This window comes from Capra hircus, chromosome 5 (genome assembly GCF_001704415.2).
Source record: "Capra hircus breed San Clemente chromosome 5, ASM170441v1, whole genome shotgun sequence".
Taxonomy (NCBI): domain Eukaryota; kingdom Metazoa; phylum Chordata; class Mammalia; order Artiodactyla; family Bovidae; genus Capra; species Capra hircus.
The window spans coordinates 45,471,920-45,490,009 of record NC_030812.1 but is presented as its reverse complement, the minus strand read 5'-3'; the positions used below and the strand labels follow the sequence as shown (position 1 = coordinate 45,490,009).

The following is an 18,090-nucleotide window of genomic DNA, read 5'->3' as shown; positions in this document are numbered from 1 at the left end:
CCGAGGGGAGCAATGCAGATGGCCGGAGGGGGAGGCGAAGGGCGAGCGGAGGCTGCGGAGTTTTCGGGGAGTGGAGGGGTGTCTACGCCGAAGACTGGGGGCGGGGGCGAGCGGGGAGGGACTTCGGTGGGCGGCTGGGTGGGGGAGGGGTGGGCGCGGGAGCGAGTGGCGCGGCGGCGGTGGGGGAGCCCGGGGGCGGGGCCTGCCCGGCGGCGGAGGGAGCGGGGGCGGGGCTGCCCTCCTGGGCCGTGCGGCGCGCGGGCTCCCGGCGAGTGTGCGCGGGGGCGCGCCTGCGCGGGCCCGGGAGGAGGCTCCCGAGCGAGTCGGCCCAGGCGGCGCAGCCCGCCGCTCCCCCGCGCCCTATGCGAGGGAATCGGGGAGGCCCGCGGCGCGCCGGGGAGGGCGAGGCATGTGCACGGGCCGGAGGGTGCTGAGGCCGCCCGAGGAAGAGGAGGACGGCGGCGGCGGCGAGGAGAGCGGGGGGCTCGCGGCGGCGGGCCCGGGCCGAGGGGATGCAGCGGACTGTGTGTGTCTGACTGTAGCTGACGCGAGGCGGCGAGGAGGCGCCGGAGATCCGCCAAAGGGGCAACCAGGGGGCGGCCGCGGTGGCGGCCGCGAGAAGTAGCAGCAGGACGGGCGGCGGCGGCGGCGGAGACGGCAGCCTTGAGATGCATTTTCTTCTCCAGCGGCCATGTTAACCAGGAAACCTTCGGCCGCCGCTCCCGCCGCCTACCCGACCGGTAAGGAGGCCCGGGCCCCGCTGCCCCCGCCGGCCCCCGGGCCAGCCCTCGTGGCGCCGGCGCCCGCTGCCAGCAGGACCTCGAACAAAGTCTGCGCCGTGACTGGGCGGCGCGGGGTTCCCCGGGTGGACGGCGCGCCCTCGCCTCAGCTCATTGTTAACACGCGGGCCCCGAGGCTCCTCGGAGCGGAGCCCTCCGGCTGGACTGGAGCCGTTCCTGACCTCCCCCGTCTGGGGCTCGGCGATGCGGCGGCGCCCGGGTCGGCAGTCCAGTCCCGCTCCGGGCCTACGGACGCCCGCAGAGTGGACCGCCGGCCCGGCTCAGCCCGGCTCCCTGGCGGGGTCGCGAACTCGCTCGCGCGCGGGGAGCCCTACTTAACTTTGCAGCCGCCGGAGCCCCGCCCGCGGGCGCGCCGGGTTTCTGCGTCCCAGGCCTCCCGCCGCTCCTGGGGCGCTCGCACTTAAGGTCCCTGGCTCGGCCCGGGGGAGAGCGGGCTCCGCAGCCTGGAGGGGTGGGGTGGGGTGGGGTGGGGTGGGGCGGGGCGGGGCCACGGGGTCCCAGTGACTTTCTCCCCCTTGACCCTCTTTTGTCTCCTCCCGCGCGTGGCTGCCAGGCCGAGGAGGGGACAGCGCCGTCCGCCAGCTTCAGGCTTCCCCGGGGCTTGGTGCGGGGGCCCCCCGGAGCGGAGTGGGGACCGGCCCGCCCTCCCCCATCGCCCTGCCGCCTCTCCGAGCCAGCAACGCTGCCACCGCAGCCCACACGGTGAGACCCAGCCCGTGGGCGGCTGGGATGGGGACGAGGGGCGGGAGAGGGGCCCGGGGCACCAGCACCCGGACTTGGGAGCTTCTGCAGCCGGGAGAGGGGAGAGAGGTCGAAGTGCGAGTGTCTCCATGTCCCTGGCCAGTGGCCTTTCCGGGACGCCGCCCTCTGGAACTTGGGCGAGCCTAAAGCTGCAGCCACAAAGGAGGATTCGTGGCACGGGCCCCTCACTTCCCCTCCGGAGCCCGCCCACCCCTGCGCTCCTCTTGCTTCGAACTTCCTCCGGCTCTCTTTCCCCTCTTTTTTTTTCCCGGTCCTTGCTTCCTCGAGCTCCTTTCCCAGACCCGATAAACATCCCTCCCCCTCCGCCACCAAGTTGGGTAGTGGATATTTATAGAAATAGATCTGTGTTAGGGTCAGCCCGGCTGTCCTGCCCGGAAAATAGATCCCCCAAAGAGCTTCGCAGGCCTGGCCTCAGCCAGCAGGGAGCACCGCCAGTTGTCCCCCGCGTGTGGAAGCATGTTTTATGAGTGCTACAGGTTTGAGCATAGCAGAAATTGTAATTAACATTAACAAAAATAAGAGCCGCAGCTGCAGTCAAAACAAGCCACCCCTGTAGGTTTCTGCAGTTGGGTATTCAGAAGGAAAGGGCCAGCTTTGCTTCCCAGGGAGGTGGGAACGGCAGGGCACTTGAAAGGGCCAAGAGGGAGGTGAGAGCCCAGCACCAGACCCGTGGCTGCAGAGATCGGCAAGCTGGACTTGACTTCAGCGTGTACCTCTTTTCTCAGTCCCAGAGAGAGCCCTTGGATGGTGGCTGACAGCCTAGCAGAGCTGTGCACCGGAGGAGGTGATGGTTTCCAGGGTCTTGTTTACATATTCCTCTGGATCTTTCAGAGGAAACGCCTAAGATGGTGCTAAATGAGGGGCACTTGCTAGGGATATGGCTTTGTTTGCCAAGTGAAAGTTAAGTTCTTTTAGAAAAGGCCATTTCTAGCCTACAGAGGGATAGCTCTGAGGGTCATGTGCTATGCGGAAACTTGTTTATCAGGGGAGAATTTGTGAGGGAATGGCCAAAGTGGAATGTTTTCTGTTAGACCTGAACATCTGTGTACAGTTCCACAGGAAAATGTTTTCTTGTTAAATCTTCTTTCTCTCTCTCCTTCTCTGTCTCTCATGACACATCTAGACCCAGGGGCTAAGAATTCACTGCACAGAAGTTAACCAATCTGTGGGGGCTGTGGTTGATGGAAGCGAATCAGTAGACTGCTGATTCTGCCTGTTCTTGTCACCGTGATGTTTTAGTTGAGAAATTGCCATTGGGTTTTAGGTGTTTCAGTTTGTTTGTTTGGTTTGGAATCATCTGACAACTTGGAAGTATAACATCCAGTTTTTTTCCATGTCTGAATGTAATCACGTGACTTGTTGTGACCTGGAAACGAAATACTACTTGGCTTGCATCTGGATTCTGGTTTTTTAAGAGTGGGCTTTGCTTGATCAGAACCTCTTTGCAAATGAAATGTGTATAAGATGATGGAAAATGAAAGGTGACTACTAGAGGAGTAGTCTGTGGGAGACCAGAAATGAAAAGATACGTGGGTGCTTCTCAGCTCTCCTAATGATAGTGCTTATATTTTACTGTGGTATCTATTTGATTCACCTAAAACTTCAAGGTGCCATTGATTAGAAGCTTGGTTTGGAAAGTATGAGTTTTGGTTCTGGTTGTTGTTTAGTTTTGATTTTATTTACACAATATTGCAGACTTCCTCAAATGGGTGAGTAAAAGGACCACGGGGTTTTATCTGGTTCTACTCCTTCATTTTTTGGATGAGGAGAGCAGACAAGTTAACTGGTTTGGTCGAGATGCCTGAGCTAATTTCAGTGAAAGCTGGAGCTAAAGCCCGGGCCCTCCTGAGTCCAGCTTTACATACTGCTTGACTGCTAATTCTAGGAAATTGAACTGGTTTCTTTATAAATGCACAAACCTTAAAGATCCATGTTTCTATATGTCTTTGAGATTTTTAAAAGTTTTTAGTTTTTAATTCCACAGCAGTTACAACTACGAATTGCTATTAATGATTGAGTAGGGGAAGCACTATGAAGAAGAAACTAGTTGCCTGTGTTTTCCCTTGTGAGTGATGTAGTAGGTAGATAAATACATGACTGTGAGAATTATAAACTTTGGAATCTGGTGCATTGCCCTCTTGTTCCTTGTCTCCATGGATATCTTGTACGTTAGTCATTTTGTTTATCTCTTTTGGTCCTAAAGGCATACCTAGGAACTATTCTGATTCTTAATAGTTTTTCTTTTAATGTTTTATGGGGGATATTAATTTGCTTATTTAAAAAATTTTGAAATATCAGTATTGTGTCACTTTTATAACTGTTTAATGTTTAAAGCACTCTCCAGTTACCAGTTTTACTGTTGTAAAATAATTGAAGAATGAATATTCCCATTTTAAAAAATAGTAGAGTTTGGTAGAAGAAAAGTAGACATTTGACTCAGGGCCACACAGACCATCCGTGTTTGAGGAGGAGCTAAAATTCTGATCTTTTTGGACTCAGTTCTCTTCCCATAACACTATATAGCATTTCTAAGATGACTCTTAAAACTCCCAGAAATGTTAACACAGGGAAGTATGTGTGATTTTCCCTTTTATTTTTGGAAGAGATTAAAACTACCAAATTGGATAGACTATTGTTCTTATATAATTTTTAGTGCAAAGATGTTTCATGGTCAAAGAGGGCTTTTTTAGGGATCTCTGCTTTAATCCATACATTTTAGGTATCTAACAATTACATCCACTCACTGTGTTATTTTTAAATTCAACAGGCACTGTGCGAGATAGGCATTGGCAAAAAAAGGAAAAAGCAAGTAAGAGGTTTTAAACATCCTTAAGTTTGTGGTATAGTCCTGGCCTATGTATTCTGGAAATGTTTTGGCATTTCTAGGGATTTTTCCCCCTTTTTATAGAACAGTTAATTGTGCTTCTGACCCAGATTGTGATTGTAGATTCCTATGGTGTTTAAGACAATATCCTCCTTTACTGGAGCCCCTCAAATGAATTTCCTTAACATCTGGAAAGTTTTTAAGATTCCACATGTCACTTTTAGGTATTTAGTTGATGCTATTATTGTTTTAACGGGCTGTCCTTGCCTCCATGTCTCTGCTTATGTATTGCAATCCTAACATTTTGTGACTTGAGTCACCAGTGACAAGTCTTGATTCCCTGGGTGTTAACTTCATGTTTTCTTATGAAGCTACAAAGGTAGTTGTCAAGAATAACTCAAAGAGGTGAGAGTTAAAAAGGAGTTGCTGACATACATTCTTCCATTCAGCAGAAATTGACTGAGTGCTTACTGTATGTTTGGATTTATGTCGATAAGGATGTAAAAAGATAAGAGGTGACCCCACCCTGGAACTGCTCACATCCTGGTTGGTATATCAGGTGTGAAAACAGGTGTGAAATGAAATAAGTATTAATATATCAGTGCTCTGTAAGCATGCTGGAAGGGAAAGGGACTTTTTCAAAGAGGAGGGGAGAGTTGAACTGGCCATTGAAGGGTGAGTAGGAGTTTTCCACATAGCCCACGTTAGCAAGGAGATTTCCGGCAGCACTTGGAAAGGACAGTAGTTCTAGCTTTCCTTTCAGTTCAGTTCAGTCGCTCAGTCGTGTTTGACTCTTTGCAACCCCATGAACCGCAGCACACCAGGCCTCCCTGCCCATCACCAACTCCCGGAGTCCACCCAAACCCATGTCCATTGAGTCGATGATGCCATCCAACCATCTCATCCTCTGTTGTCCCCTTCTCCTCCTGCCCTCAGTCTTTCCCAGCATCAGGGTCTTTTCAAATGAGTCAGTTCTTCACATCAGGTGGCTAAATTATTGGAGTTTCAGCTTCAACATCAGTCCTTCCAATGAATATCCAGAACTGATCTCCTTTAGGATGGACTGGTTGGATCTCCTTGCAGTCCAAGGGACTCTCAAGAGTCTTCTCCAACACCACAGTTCAAAAGCATCAATTCTTCAGCGCTCAGCTTTCTTCACCATCCAACTCTCACATCCATACATGACCACTGGAAAAACCATAGCCTTGACTAGACGGATCTTTGTTGACAAAGTAATGTCTCTGCTTACTCACTACTATACTAAGCACACTATGCCTTTTACCTTGTTTAACCCTCCTAACGCCCCTAATGAGGCAGCTTTGTTACCCTCTTTATACCGATAAGGGCCCTGAAGTTCAGAGAGATTAATTGCCCAAGGTCACATAGTTTGAAGTGGTGGAGCTGAGATTCATTTCCCTTGTGTCTAATTGAAAATCCCTGAACACCTAACCATTATGAAACATGACCTCACCGAAAAGAGAGGAATATAAAAGAGAGTGTGCTGTCTCCATGGGTCGTAGGGAATCCAGCTTATTATTCTCAGAGAGAGTGTGACAGTGGTAGGTGACACTGGAAAGACTCAGGTCATTTAGGCTCAGCATTTTAGAACCTCATGTTCTTGCCTGTGAGTTCTTGAGTTCTTTGTGGAAATGGAGTGCCCACATGAACCTTAGGCAAAGTCAAGGGCAGTGTGAGTGACATTTTCAGTGGTAACTCCAGAAACATCATGGAGAGAAGAGGCGGTGAATTCTAGGCTTAGAAGCAAAAGGACACGTGAGGAGGCTGCTTCCGTTGTCCCAGTAAAAGATACAAGAATGCCAGGCGGGATAGCATGGCTGGAGTGGAGTGGGTCAGTTAGAAATGACAGTGGGGCTCCATGGTGACTTGGAAAGGTACAGGAGATACGGAGATGGACTGAGTGACTATTCGGGAGGGTGACTCAGTAGGTAAAGAATCTGCCTGCCAATGCAAGAGACCTAGATTTGATCCTCTGTGGGGAAGATACCCTGGAGAAGGAAATGGCCACCCGCTCCAGTATTCTTGCCTGAAAAATCCCATGGACGTTGAAGCCTGTTGAGCTACAGTCCATGGGGTCGCAAAGAGTTCACCACAACTGAGCATAGCAGCACAGCCTTTTCTTGTTCAGAAACTCAGGGTTCTGGGAGGAAGAAGTGGTTTGAGTGGAAAAAGTGTGAGTTGAGTTTGAGTTGCCCGCGAGGAAGGCAGCTGATCTGTAGTTGGACACAGGTGAGTCTTGAGTTCAGGGGTCATGGATCGGACTTGTCTAAGCTGGAGGTGTTCTGGGAGTAAAAAGCCACGAGCAACTTGAGGCTTGAACCCTGGGGGAACCCTGGAACCCTCCTTGATTGCTGCTGTGGAGGAGACCAAGAGAAGGTAGTTGGTAGAGACCGAGGTCCTCCAATTAATTGGCAAACTCTAGCTCTAGTCACTCAGCTTTTGTGATGGTATTTTAAATTATGCAGAACATTAAAATCGCTATTATGAAAATTGAAATCGGTTTCTGAAGCTCAGAATGTTTTACTTTGCCCTCTTTTTATAACTTCCTATAGCTCCAAGGTTAATTTTGTCCCCAGTGAAGCCTCATGCTTTTGTACTGTGTATACTGGTGATGTTGGTTTTTCTTCTGAAATCTCTCCAGGCTGCCCTGAAGAGAATGGTTCTCTAGGAGACATATATTTCTAATTTCAGCTCCTTTGATTCCTGATACTTGAAAGACCACAGTGGGGAGGAGGAGAGGTACAGAGAGTGAGGCTTGGACAAAAAGCATTAGACAAGCCTGTACTACGTTTATATATACATCCAGGACTTCCCTAATTCATTTTTATGAACTGCTTTGCTTTTGGCAAAGAATGAGGATAAAATAACTTGTCTAGCTACACTGACAGAAGATAAGTTCATTTAGCATAGAATACCATCTGTGAGTTTAGTAGAAGGGTTCAGCTAGAAGTCTTGCAGAAATCTAAGAAGTAAAATCCCTCAGTCAATGAAATCACACTTCAGACAGGCCCAAGTACTGAACTGTATTCTCCTTTGTTTTAGAAGATTGCAGAGAAAGCACATGCCTCAGATAGTGCATCAGTTAAAGAAAATTTGAAGGTCTTGGACTCCTAGTAAGATGGACTTGGAATTTCATTTTGTAATCTGCTGCTAAGTCGCTTCAGTCGTGTCCGACTCTGCGACCCCATAGACGGCAGCCCACCAGGCTCCCTTGTCCCTGGGACTCTCCAGGCAAGAACACTGGAGTGGGTTGCCATTTCCTTCTCCAAAGCATAAAAGTGAAAAGTGAAGGTGAAGTCGCTCAGTTGTGTCCAACTCTTTGTGACCCCATGGACTGCAGCCTACCAGGCTCCTCCACCCTTGGGATTTTCCAGGCAAGAGTACTGGAGTGGGGTGCCATTGCCTTCTCCAATTCTGTAATCTAGGTAGTCCCAAACCATTTCTTGAATTATGATATTACATAGAGCACTTCTATGCATTTAGTGATATGTAAAGCCCAAGAGATAGGGTTTAGGAGATGATGGGAAAAACTGAAAGTTGAGGACTTCAGCTCGTTAACTGTATACTCCTGAAGGGCAGTGTGGCTAGACCTCAGAGAACACTGAATGAATGAGATGGATTGCAAATAGCAAGTTGATCTTTAAGCTTTCATATAAAAAAAAATCACCTGCTGAGATGCTTTTAAGACTTGTGAGTTATTGTCTGAGGCTGGCAAGAATTCCTAACTGGGAGGGGATCCTGGCTGTTAGTTTTCCTCCACCTCTCACCTCTTGGCCATAATAACGCTTGAGAGAAATCTCAGGTAGATTCTCTGTAGGAAGGCTGGGGCCCCCTGGCTTATGCCATCACTTTTGTTCATACAAGAATGTTCAGGGATGGCTTGTGTTCCTGAAATAGAAATCACTACATTGTATTCCTTGTTGGAAAGCTGGGTATCCCAGCAGCGGGGAGAAATACATGTTTTGAGAGAGCCAAGCCATTGACCAAAGGAAGGCCCGAGTGTGGCGGTTGGATTGTTGGGCTGGATGGCCTTAAATGGTCATCACAGTCAGTGCAGCCCAGAGACTTAAAATAGGTTTGGGGTTTACAAGATACTACGGTGCATATCTACATGGGAATCTTTTCCAGCCTAAAAGTACAGTTCTCTGCTTCTGGATCATGTACTTTCCTAGGTGTAATTAGTTTGATTTGCAAGTAGTGGAGAAGACCAAGAATGAAGACAGCAGTGCTCTCAGAATAGAGCTAAATGCCAGAGATGGAGTAGTGAACGAGACTGGCCTGGTCCCTACCCTCATGGTGATAAAGAAGCTACTAGTGAAGTGTGAAAAATGTTGTAATCCGGGGGCGGGAGAGCCAGTAGAGTGCTGACGTGTTCGTGCGCTTTCTGTATCCTTTCATCTTGATGTCAAGTATGGGTTGAATGGAATGTCTATGATACCACAGTGCCTTTGCTAAATATTAGGTAGAGAATGATGACCAAGAAACCTGATCTCTGCCTCCACTGAGAACTTGCTCTAAGGACCCTGAAAACATGTACAGCAAACTCTTCGTTAGGTGCAGCAGTTCTGGAGTCCTTTCTTCTTTTTCAGATCCCTAGTTTCATAGCCATCCCCAGCCCCTCAGCCTCAGGGGCAGCAGTTCTGGAGTCCTTTCTTTTTTTCCGGATCCCTAGTTTCATAGCCATCCCCAGCCCCTCAGCCTCTTCTGCCTTTGTCTGAGGCTATCTGCGTCATGATGTCCACTCTCCCTGCGGCAGTGTCGGTGAGGTCCCTGCTGCGTGCACAGCTCTTTCCTTTGAAGAAACCTGATACAGACTGTACTTTCAAACCAAATTGGATTTCGTAAAGGTGGGGGTGGGAGCCAACTTATATAATAGCCCTTTTGAACAAACCGCTTCTGTTCCATTGATGTTCCCTCTCTGAATTCCAGATTGGTGGCAGTAAGCACACAATGAATGACCACCTACACGTCAGCAGCCACGGACAGATCCAGGTTCAGCAGCTGTTTGAGGATAACAGTAACAAGCGGACAGTGCTCACGACACAACCAAATGGGCTTACTACGGTGGGCAAAACGGGGTTGCCCGTGGTGCCGGAGCGGCAGCTGGAGAGCATCCACAGACGGCAGGGGAGTTCCACCTCTCTGAAGTCTCTGGAAGGCATGGGGAAGGTGAAAGCCACACCCATGACGCCTGAGCAAGCAATGAAGCAATACATGCAAAAACTAACCAGCTTTGAACACCATGAGATTTTCAGCTACCCTGAAATATACTTCTTGGGTCCAAATGCAAAGAAGCGCCAGGGCATGACAGGCGGGCCCAACAACGGTGGCTACGATGACGACCAGGGATCCTACGTGCAGGTGCCCCACGATCACGTGGCTTACAGGTACGAGGTCCTCAAGGTCATTGGGAAGGGGAGCTTTGGGCAGGTGGTCAAGGCCTATGACCACAAAGTCCACCAGCACGTGGCCCTGAAGATGGTGCGGAACGAGAAGCGCTTCCACCGGCAGGCGGCCGAGGAGATCCGCATCCTGGAGCATCTGCGCAAGCAGGACAAGGACAACACCATGAACGTCATCCACATGCTGGAGAACTTCACCTTCCGCAACCACATCTGCATGACGTTCGAGCTGCTCAGCATGAACCTCTATGAGCTCATCAAGAAGAACAAGTTCCAGGGCTTTAGTCTGCCTCTGGTTCGCAAGTTCGCCCACTCCATCCTGCAGTGCCTGGACGCTTTGCACAAAAACAGGATAATTCACTGTGACTTGAAGCCCGAGAACATTTTGTTGAAGCAGCAGGGTAGAAGCGGGATTAAAGTGATTGATTTTGGCTCCAGTTGTTACGAGCACCAGCGGGTCTACACATACATCCAATCCCGTTTCTACCGGGCCCCGGAAGTGATCCTCGGCGCCAGGTACGGCATGCCCATCGACATGTGGAGCCTGGGCTGCATCCTCGCAGAGCTCCTGACCGGATACCCCCTCTTGCCTGGGGAGGATGAAGGGGACCAGCTGGCCTGTATGATTGAACTGCTGGGCATGCCCTCCCAGAAACTGCTGGATGCATCCAAACGAGCCAAAAATTTTGTGAGCTCCAAGGGTTATCCCCGTTACTGCACTGTCACGACTCTCTCAGACGGCTCTGTGGTTCTCAATGGTGGCCGCTCCCGGAGAGGGAAACTGAGGGGCCCACCAGAGAGCAGAGAGTGGGGGAATGCACTGAAGGGGTGTGACGATCCCCTCTTCCTTGACTTCTTAAAACAGTGTTTAGAATGGGATCCTGCAGTTCGCATGACCCCTGGCCAGGCTTTGCGGCACCCCTGGCTGAGGAGGCGGCTGCCAAAGCCTCCGACGGGGGAGAAGACGTCTGTGAAGAGGATCACCGAGAGCACTGGTGCTATCACATCCATTTCCAAGTTACCTCCACCTTCCAGCTCAGCTTCCAAACTGAGGACTAATCTGGCACAGATGACAGATGCTAATGGGAATATTCAGCAGAGGACAGTATTGCCAAAACTGGTTAGCTGAGCTGAGCCCCCCGATGCTGGTAATTCTGAAAGATACGACATTGCTGAGCCTTATTGGGTTGAAAAAGAGTAGCTCAGACCTGTTTTTATTTGCTTAATAACTCGACTCATTTGTATCTTTTTGGCACTTGTTTTAATGTAAGAAAGTTGTTTGTTTTGTTTTATAAAATACATGGGGACAATGCTTTAAGTTTTTATACTTTCTGAAACTGTTTTTGTGTTCTAAAAGTACGATGAGCCTTACTGTAATTAGTGTGGCAGAGTAATAAACATCAGTGGCAGGCCATTGATCACGTCATGACTGCCGCGCATCTACAGATTGGTGTCAGAGACATTCACTATGTCTTCATGGTTCCTAGTGTATTCTCCCCGAGGTGATTGCCTCTGAAGGCCGCCCCCCGCCCCAAGCCCTTCTCTCTCCACACTCCAGGTTCTTCACGCACAGGTGCAGCATGTCCTGCTTCGTTCTCCATCAGTTAGCTGGGTGGTAGTGATGGTGGGAGGAGGATGGTCAGGACGAAAATGGTATTGTAAGAAAAACTGCACCTTAGAGGTTTTTTTCCCTGAGATAGTGCTCAGAGACAAAATCCCCACGGTTGCAATGCCCAGTTAGCATTTTGACGTTCTAAAGGCTGGCCAAGCAGACCTGGTGGATGAATGGAAACACGTGTATCCCTCCAAATTCTCCAATGTGATCAGCGAGCTGTTTTGCAAAGAAGTCTCGTTTAACAGAATTTGGTTTTGCGCCTAAAATTAGAAATGTATTCCATGAACTAACTGTTCTTCCCTTCTCTTTGCTTTTCTCCCCGCTGTTCCTCTTGCACCACACATCTGTTGCTTGCATCTAATTTCTTTTCCTTCCTTCAAATACATATCCCAGACTGTTAATACAGAAAAGAGACATTTTTAGCTGTGATTATGACCATCTTTTTCATATTCCAATTTAAAAAAGAACAGCCTAGCTACTTAAGGTGGGGATTTCCATAGTTCCAAAGACAGTTTAGCAGACTCGAGTGCGTTCACACTTCAGGTGCCACAGTAAGGTTCTTTTAGCCTGGGAAAACATCACCTCTTTAAAAAGAAAGAGGGTTGAAAATCCTCTTCATCAACAGACGTCAATTGTCCTTGTCCAGCAAGGCCAATTTTAACAAATTCTAAGGAGGAAAAGTTCAGCCTCAAGTTAAATGGTTTGACTTACTCTATGCATCATTAGAAGAACCGTAGACATTGCATTCTTCTGTTTTATTTTACTTTCGTTTGGATTGCACTTGATTGTTTTGGTGGGAATGACACTTTACCTGGAAAAGTGACTCTTGAGAGTTAGGTAAAAGAATATTTTCTCCTCTGAATAATAATTATTTTCACAGTGAAAATTTCAGTATTTTATCACTAATGTATGAGCAGTGATACATATCAATTTCAAGGCACGTGGAAAAAAATTTAGTTATGTGCAATTTAATATAGAAAGATTTCTGCCTGTTTGGACAATAGGTTTGGATAGTATAAAATAGGATAAATACTCTTTTATATGCACAGATATTATTGTATGGATTGCCTGTAAATTGATTTACAAGTACTTAAAGCATGGTCCCCAGTGAGGCCAAGAAAGTTTCCGGTTAAGTTCTTTTAATATTAATCCTACAGTTTCTCTTGGTTTAAAAAAGAAAAAGAGTAGTTTTGAACAAAACACTTTACTTATCTTGAGGCTTTGTCAGTTGATGGTGGAGAAAAATGCTCAGGAAATATTACAGATATTTGCCAAAAAGTCAGTAATAAGGTTAGCTTATTAATAAGGTAGTGGTGTTGATATTTGCTTTACTATTTAAGGGTGTCACTGATAAGTTAATTTATACTTCTGTATTTAGAAATTCTTTCCCCTAGTCAAATTCTTTAGCCTCTTGTACACATTTCTGTGTAATCTGTGGAAGTGCAATAATGTTAGTTGCATTTTAAATGATGCTCATGTGATCAGTCAGTGGCTTATAGAATTTAAAGATTGTGTATTATTAAAATTTTGGCTTAAAGGCATAAGAAGTGTAAGACTTGCAATGGCTTTATAGAACCATAAGCCTCTTAATGATGGTTAGCATCTGTAGGTCATTAAAACAAACAGAAACATAAAGGCTATTTTCCCCTTGCAATGCTCCTCTTCTGCCGTATCCACTCAAGATTTTCACTGAAATAAATGAACCTGAGCCTGCCATTAATACGAATTTCCCTATAGAATGATTATCCATGTTAAAATTTATAAACAGACTAATACTGCTTGTCTCCTCCCCCACCACACAGAACTGGTTCTTAAGATGCCAACAGTGCATTTGTGACTATCTTTATTCACAAATGTAACCGGAAACTTCTAAGCCAAACTAAAACGTGCAGCACTATGAGGCTCCCCTCCCCTGCACCTCCTAAATACAGTGAAATTTCCTTATTCACAAAGAGCCACCACGTTCAGTGTTTAGTGATAGAGCTGCTTTTTAAGTCTAGCTTAATTATAATGTCAAAGAAAATGACAAATGTTGCATCGTTGTGATTTTAAAACATAAATCAATGAAGGGCTCTGATAGGCTACTAGGAGTTGGCTTGGAAACAGTCCTTGGTCTCACAGGTTACCATTGTCTAGGGATATCTGAGCTGTTTTCAGATTCAGGAAGAGCACAGTGTGGTCTGGTCTTTGGTTGTGGTCTCATCAGGCTCCGTTTCTCGCACCCCCAGAGCGTGCATTACCACTTACGTGTATTGCTACAACAGTGATGCAAGACAGTGTCGATTAACAGTGGAGGAGAAATTGTGCCCTTAGTGATAACAATGTGCCTTTTGTTCTGAATGCCATGTTGTAGGGCATGCATTTTTTGGCCTCTTTAACTCTTTGAATACTAGGCAGTAAGAATGGAACCCACCTCTGCAAAGAGACATCTGTCTTAAACATCCAGATACTTACTGGCCTTAATAGAAACCATAAGGCGTAAATCATTGTCAGGCACCAAATAAGGTCACCACTGGTTAGTTACACATGGAATTCCTATGTTTAAGGGGTTAAAGATGGTCTTTGTTGTATCTTAACATCAGACTGATTTTTTAAATGATATTTTTTTTTGGTTATGCTAACACTAGACAAAAATCGACTGTATTTGTAAAAATTTACCTCAAACCATTTAATTTTATAGTGTGATTAATCCCAGGGCATTTGGTATGAACCAAAGTGCATTCCTTTTATATATACCTGGCTTTAGTAAGGATGGCCAGGGATTTTTACAATTTGGGTGCAAGGCACTTAAGCCACTTTTAAACTTACTAGGTGGTTTGGAGTCATGTGGAAGGACTCCATCAGAATGTTAGGAAACACTTTAGGCATCAGTAGCATTGGGCCATATTGGAATCTTCAAAGTGTGAATTATTTTCAAGAGAGCATTCATTTTTGTAATTTTTTTCATCAAGAATATTCTGGTAAGCAGAAGACTTAAACTGATTTGGTTGGTAAAGGTTTTAATATTGCCCAACATAATGCTGTGGTAGCATTAAAAAAAAAAAAGTATTTGTGAACTCTGTTTCTTAGGGGCTTGTACATCTCTGCTATGGACACATAAAATTAATTGTAATTATACTCAGCTCAACTGCTACAGTTATGTCTAGGCAGTGGCTTGGGTTTCTGTCGAGCAACAACTTAGACACGTGACTGTAATATGCTGCAACTGTGTGTACTGAAAATATGTGAAAATGGTTGAATGTGGACTGTGTATATATGTATGTAAAAATTTCTGTGAGATGCTGCTGTCGCCACTTAACATGAAATATGTTCTAGTGGATTTTAATCCTAGTGGCCAGTTCTATGATACTGTATGTATTGTACAGCTGATGACAGGAGTAAGACTGTTCAGTGAATATTTGTTAAATTTTATTGTCGTGGCCAGAGATAATTTCAGAATAAAATTTTAATGTCCTACCTTACTTTTCTCCCCTTTTCTAACTGTAATTTTACTCCTGATCTATTTCTGGTGTTAGTCTTGGTCTAGTAGCCTGGAGAGAGTTTAGAATACAAATGTTTTTCAGCAATCACCAGTTATTTTTTTATTAGTTCCATATAAATGTACAAATGCCAAGTCAGAAAGGCTGGAGTTTTAGTTAGATCACTCTTGCTTTTTCTCAATGTATTCTGTTCTTTTACCTTTAGTATTTTTGTGAGCCTCTGCTATATTCTCTATCTTATATTTAGTATCTTGTAGAACTTCAGATCTTTTTTTGTGTGTGTTTGTTTCTTAATTTCTTTTTAATTTTCAGGGCCTTGGGAGCAGAGTCGAAATTATTTCCCACGGGTCTTCATTCTTCCCTGTACTTAAAGTCCTGGTAAATTATTCTTAATGTGCTCTCACCAGCTCCCCTATATTTTTTTTTAATGCTTATGCTTTTGCAGTTCTTGTACTCGTGGTCTCTTTGGTTCACATTTTTGGGAGTTTTTAGTGGCTCCTCTAGTCATGGCTGGATCAGAAAATAAGGCCTGTGAACTGCAGCTAGCTTGTGATTTGTCAAGTTAATACCAAGTGCAGAGTTTACTCACAGATGACAGTGAGCAGATGCTGTGGTAATTTGTCAGACATTGCAGGGTTATTATGTAGACAAATATTTCCCTCTTGTGGAAAGAACTACCTCACATTTTTATTTACACCTGTCCTGCCCGCAACAGCAGAGGAACTACTTTGGCTTCCTGCAGCAGAAGGGGGCTATGCCGAAAGCAAGGGCATGCAATAGGCGTTTCCAGCCCCAGACTTGGTCTTATCACGGCCTAGGCCATGGACTTCCGTAATTGCTCCTCTTGTTTCTCAGAGTTCTTACCCAGTGGAAAAATAGCAACCAACCAAGAAGCCCAGTATATTTGATACAGATTTTTAAGAGATGTTCTTTATGTATGAAAATGAAAGTTGATGCTAAAGCTACAGTTTAAAATATTGTCCAGATTTGACAGAGCAGATGATAGCTCTTGTGCATTCTCTATCGTCAGATCTTCTCAAAGTTCTTTCTTAAATTGACATATGCTACTTTTTATTTGAATTTCTGTAATCTTTTCCCTTTTGGAATAAATACACAAATATTCTTGGAACCTCAAAGTTGTCTTCAAACTAGCACTGGAGGGTGTTCCTAGCTGGCATTGGTACTGATCTTTTAGAGCAAGAGAAATTAGTTTATTTTCTGTTTTGGAAAAAGAACTGTTGAGGGAGATTTGAAAAAAGGGTATTTGTGACTTTGTTTCATGCTGTTTTAAAAAAGTTTGAATTAATGCTGCATTTCCTTTGGGCGATTAGGCAAATAAACACTTGTCATGAGTGATGCTTAACACCTTCCAAAATGACAAATGACTTGCCAGCGCATTACACATACATAAGAAAATTGCATCTTACTGCAAAGGATTTGGTTTATTTGGTTTGTCTTTGACAGTGTTTGGCTGTGCTTAATATCTGTGCTTAACATCCTTAATATCTGTGCTACATTTCGTGTATATGGGAAGAAGAAACATAATTGCCATTCCTTTGCATCTCAAGGATGTTTAATGAGCAAACTAAATTAATATTCATTCCTCTGAGGAAAGCTGACATTTTAAGAATATTAACTAGCCATCTATAGAAGGGAGCAACAAGATATATAATAACTCCCATGTGTTCCAGAGCTTCTTGTATGCTCTTTATGAAGAAAGCCTCCCAGATCTCATGGTGGTATATGAACATCACTTCAGCCTTATTCATCCCGCTGAACTGTAATTACCCTAATTTGATAGACGTGACTTGCTCCAAAGTGACTGCAAAAAAACTGGGCCTCAGGTTGCAATCAGATAAAGAACTGTGCTCTCGGACGGTAAAGGAAAATCCCTAATTGTACATCACAACCAAAAAGTTAGAAAGGGGAGAAAATTTGAGCTAGCAGTGGGCATTTCTATTATTTGAATAACTTGTGTATCAGTTTCCAAGAATATTTTTTAAAAGGGGAGAAACTACAAAGAAAAAAAAAGCAAAATGAAACTGAGGACTAGGGTAGCTTAGTCTTGGTATATCTAATAACTAGATGCACTGCCAGCACACCCTTCAGTTAATTTAAGAAAGAGGGACTTCTCATATTGCCATATGGGGGGAGATTATAATGGCTTTATTCTTTATTGTTCTTAACATATGCTTTTACATATGAATGTATGAAGATATTTTTGACTCTTCACTAAATCTCAGGGATTAAAAGTTAAATTTGACTGACTAGCAGCAGGTAAATCTCTTAAATTCAAACTTACTCAGGTTTCCTCTCCTTTGCCTCCCTATTTAAGAAACAGAATGCCTGCCAAAGAAATATATAAAAATTAAAATTCCAAATATAGTTTTAAAATACCAAATTGTAAATAAACCAATTTTATAAACAGAAATATTGTGTCTTTCCTTGCTTTTTACTCCAAATTAATTCCCCTCCTAAGTTTGAGGAGTTTCAAGTATCTAAACTATTTCTTCACTTATAGAAATGAAGTGTGTTATTTACAAAACAAAAACCCATGAACAGGCTTGCATCATTTAAAGTAAGAGCTTATTGAATAGTTTTCTGTTGTTTAGGGGGAAATATGATTAGCGTACAAGCAGTTTATAAAGATTTTCAGGAAAAAGTGTATGGGTAAGTTTGGGCTGATATTTTTATCCTTTTTTCTGAAGAGGGATACCTAACCTAATTTACCTTTTATGTAGAGTTCAATTTATTGGAATTTTTGGCTTGAGTAGCCTTACATTTTAAAAAAGAACACAAAAACAGCCCCCCCCCCAGATATCCATCTTATTAGTATCTATTGTAGATGGCATTCACCTGTCAAATATTTATTAAATGCCTACTACATGTCAGGTATTATTTAGGCACTAATGATATATGTTGGTGAACAAAACAGTTCTATCTTTAGGTTTTTAGACTGGGAAACAAGCTATTAGACAAGTAAATATAAGAATAAATACATAGTTGTAAGCATAAGAAAAGCTGTAAAGAAAAAGTACAGTGGTGCTGTGTAGTGCGGATAATGAAAGTGGGGAGGTTGCGCTGTATGGATCAAGAATGGCTTCACTAGTGAGCAGGAAGGAGCGCACGGACAGAAACACTGAACTAAGGGCAAGGCATGTGTGAGCGATTAAAGGAAGGTTCTTGCAGC

The 18,090-nt window shown here is 45.1% G+C and overlaps 1 protein-coding gene across 2 annotated transcripts; it reads left to right on the top strand.

The window, feature by feature from the left end:
• Positions 280 to 17,331, top strand: DYRK2 (dual specificity tyrosine phosphorylation regulated kinase 2). Of its 2 annotated transcripts, XM_018047974.1 has the most exons (3): positions 280 to 740; positions 1,354 to 1,502; positions 9,334 to 17,331. In XM_018047974.1, the coding sequence occupies exons 1-3, from the start codon at positions 692 to 694 to the stop codon at positions 10,933 to 10,935; spliced, it is 1,800 nt and encodes a 599-aa protein (XP_017903463.1). In that variant the 5' UTR covers positions 280 to 691; the 3' UTR covers positions 10,936 to 17,331. The 2 variants fall into 2 exon arrangements, with proteins under 2 accessions (XP_017903463.1, XP_017903464.1); XM_018047975.1 differs by lacking the exon at positions 1,354 to 1,502 and having other exon boundaries at positions 324 to 740.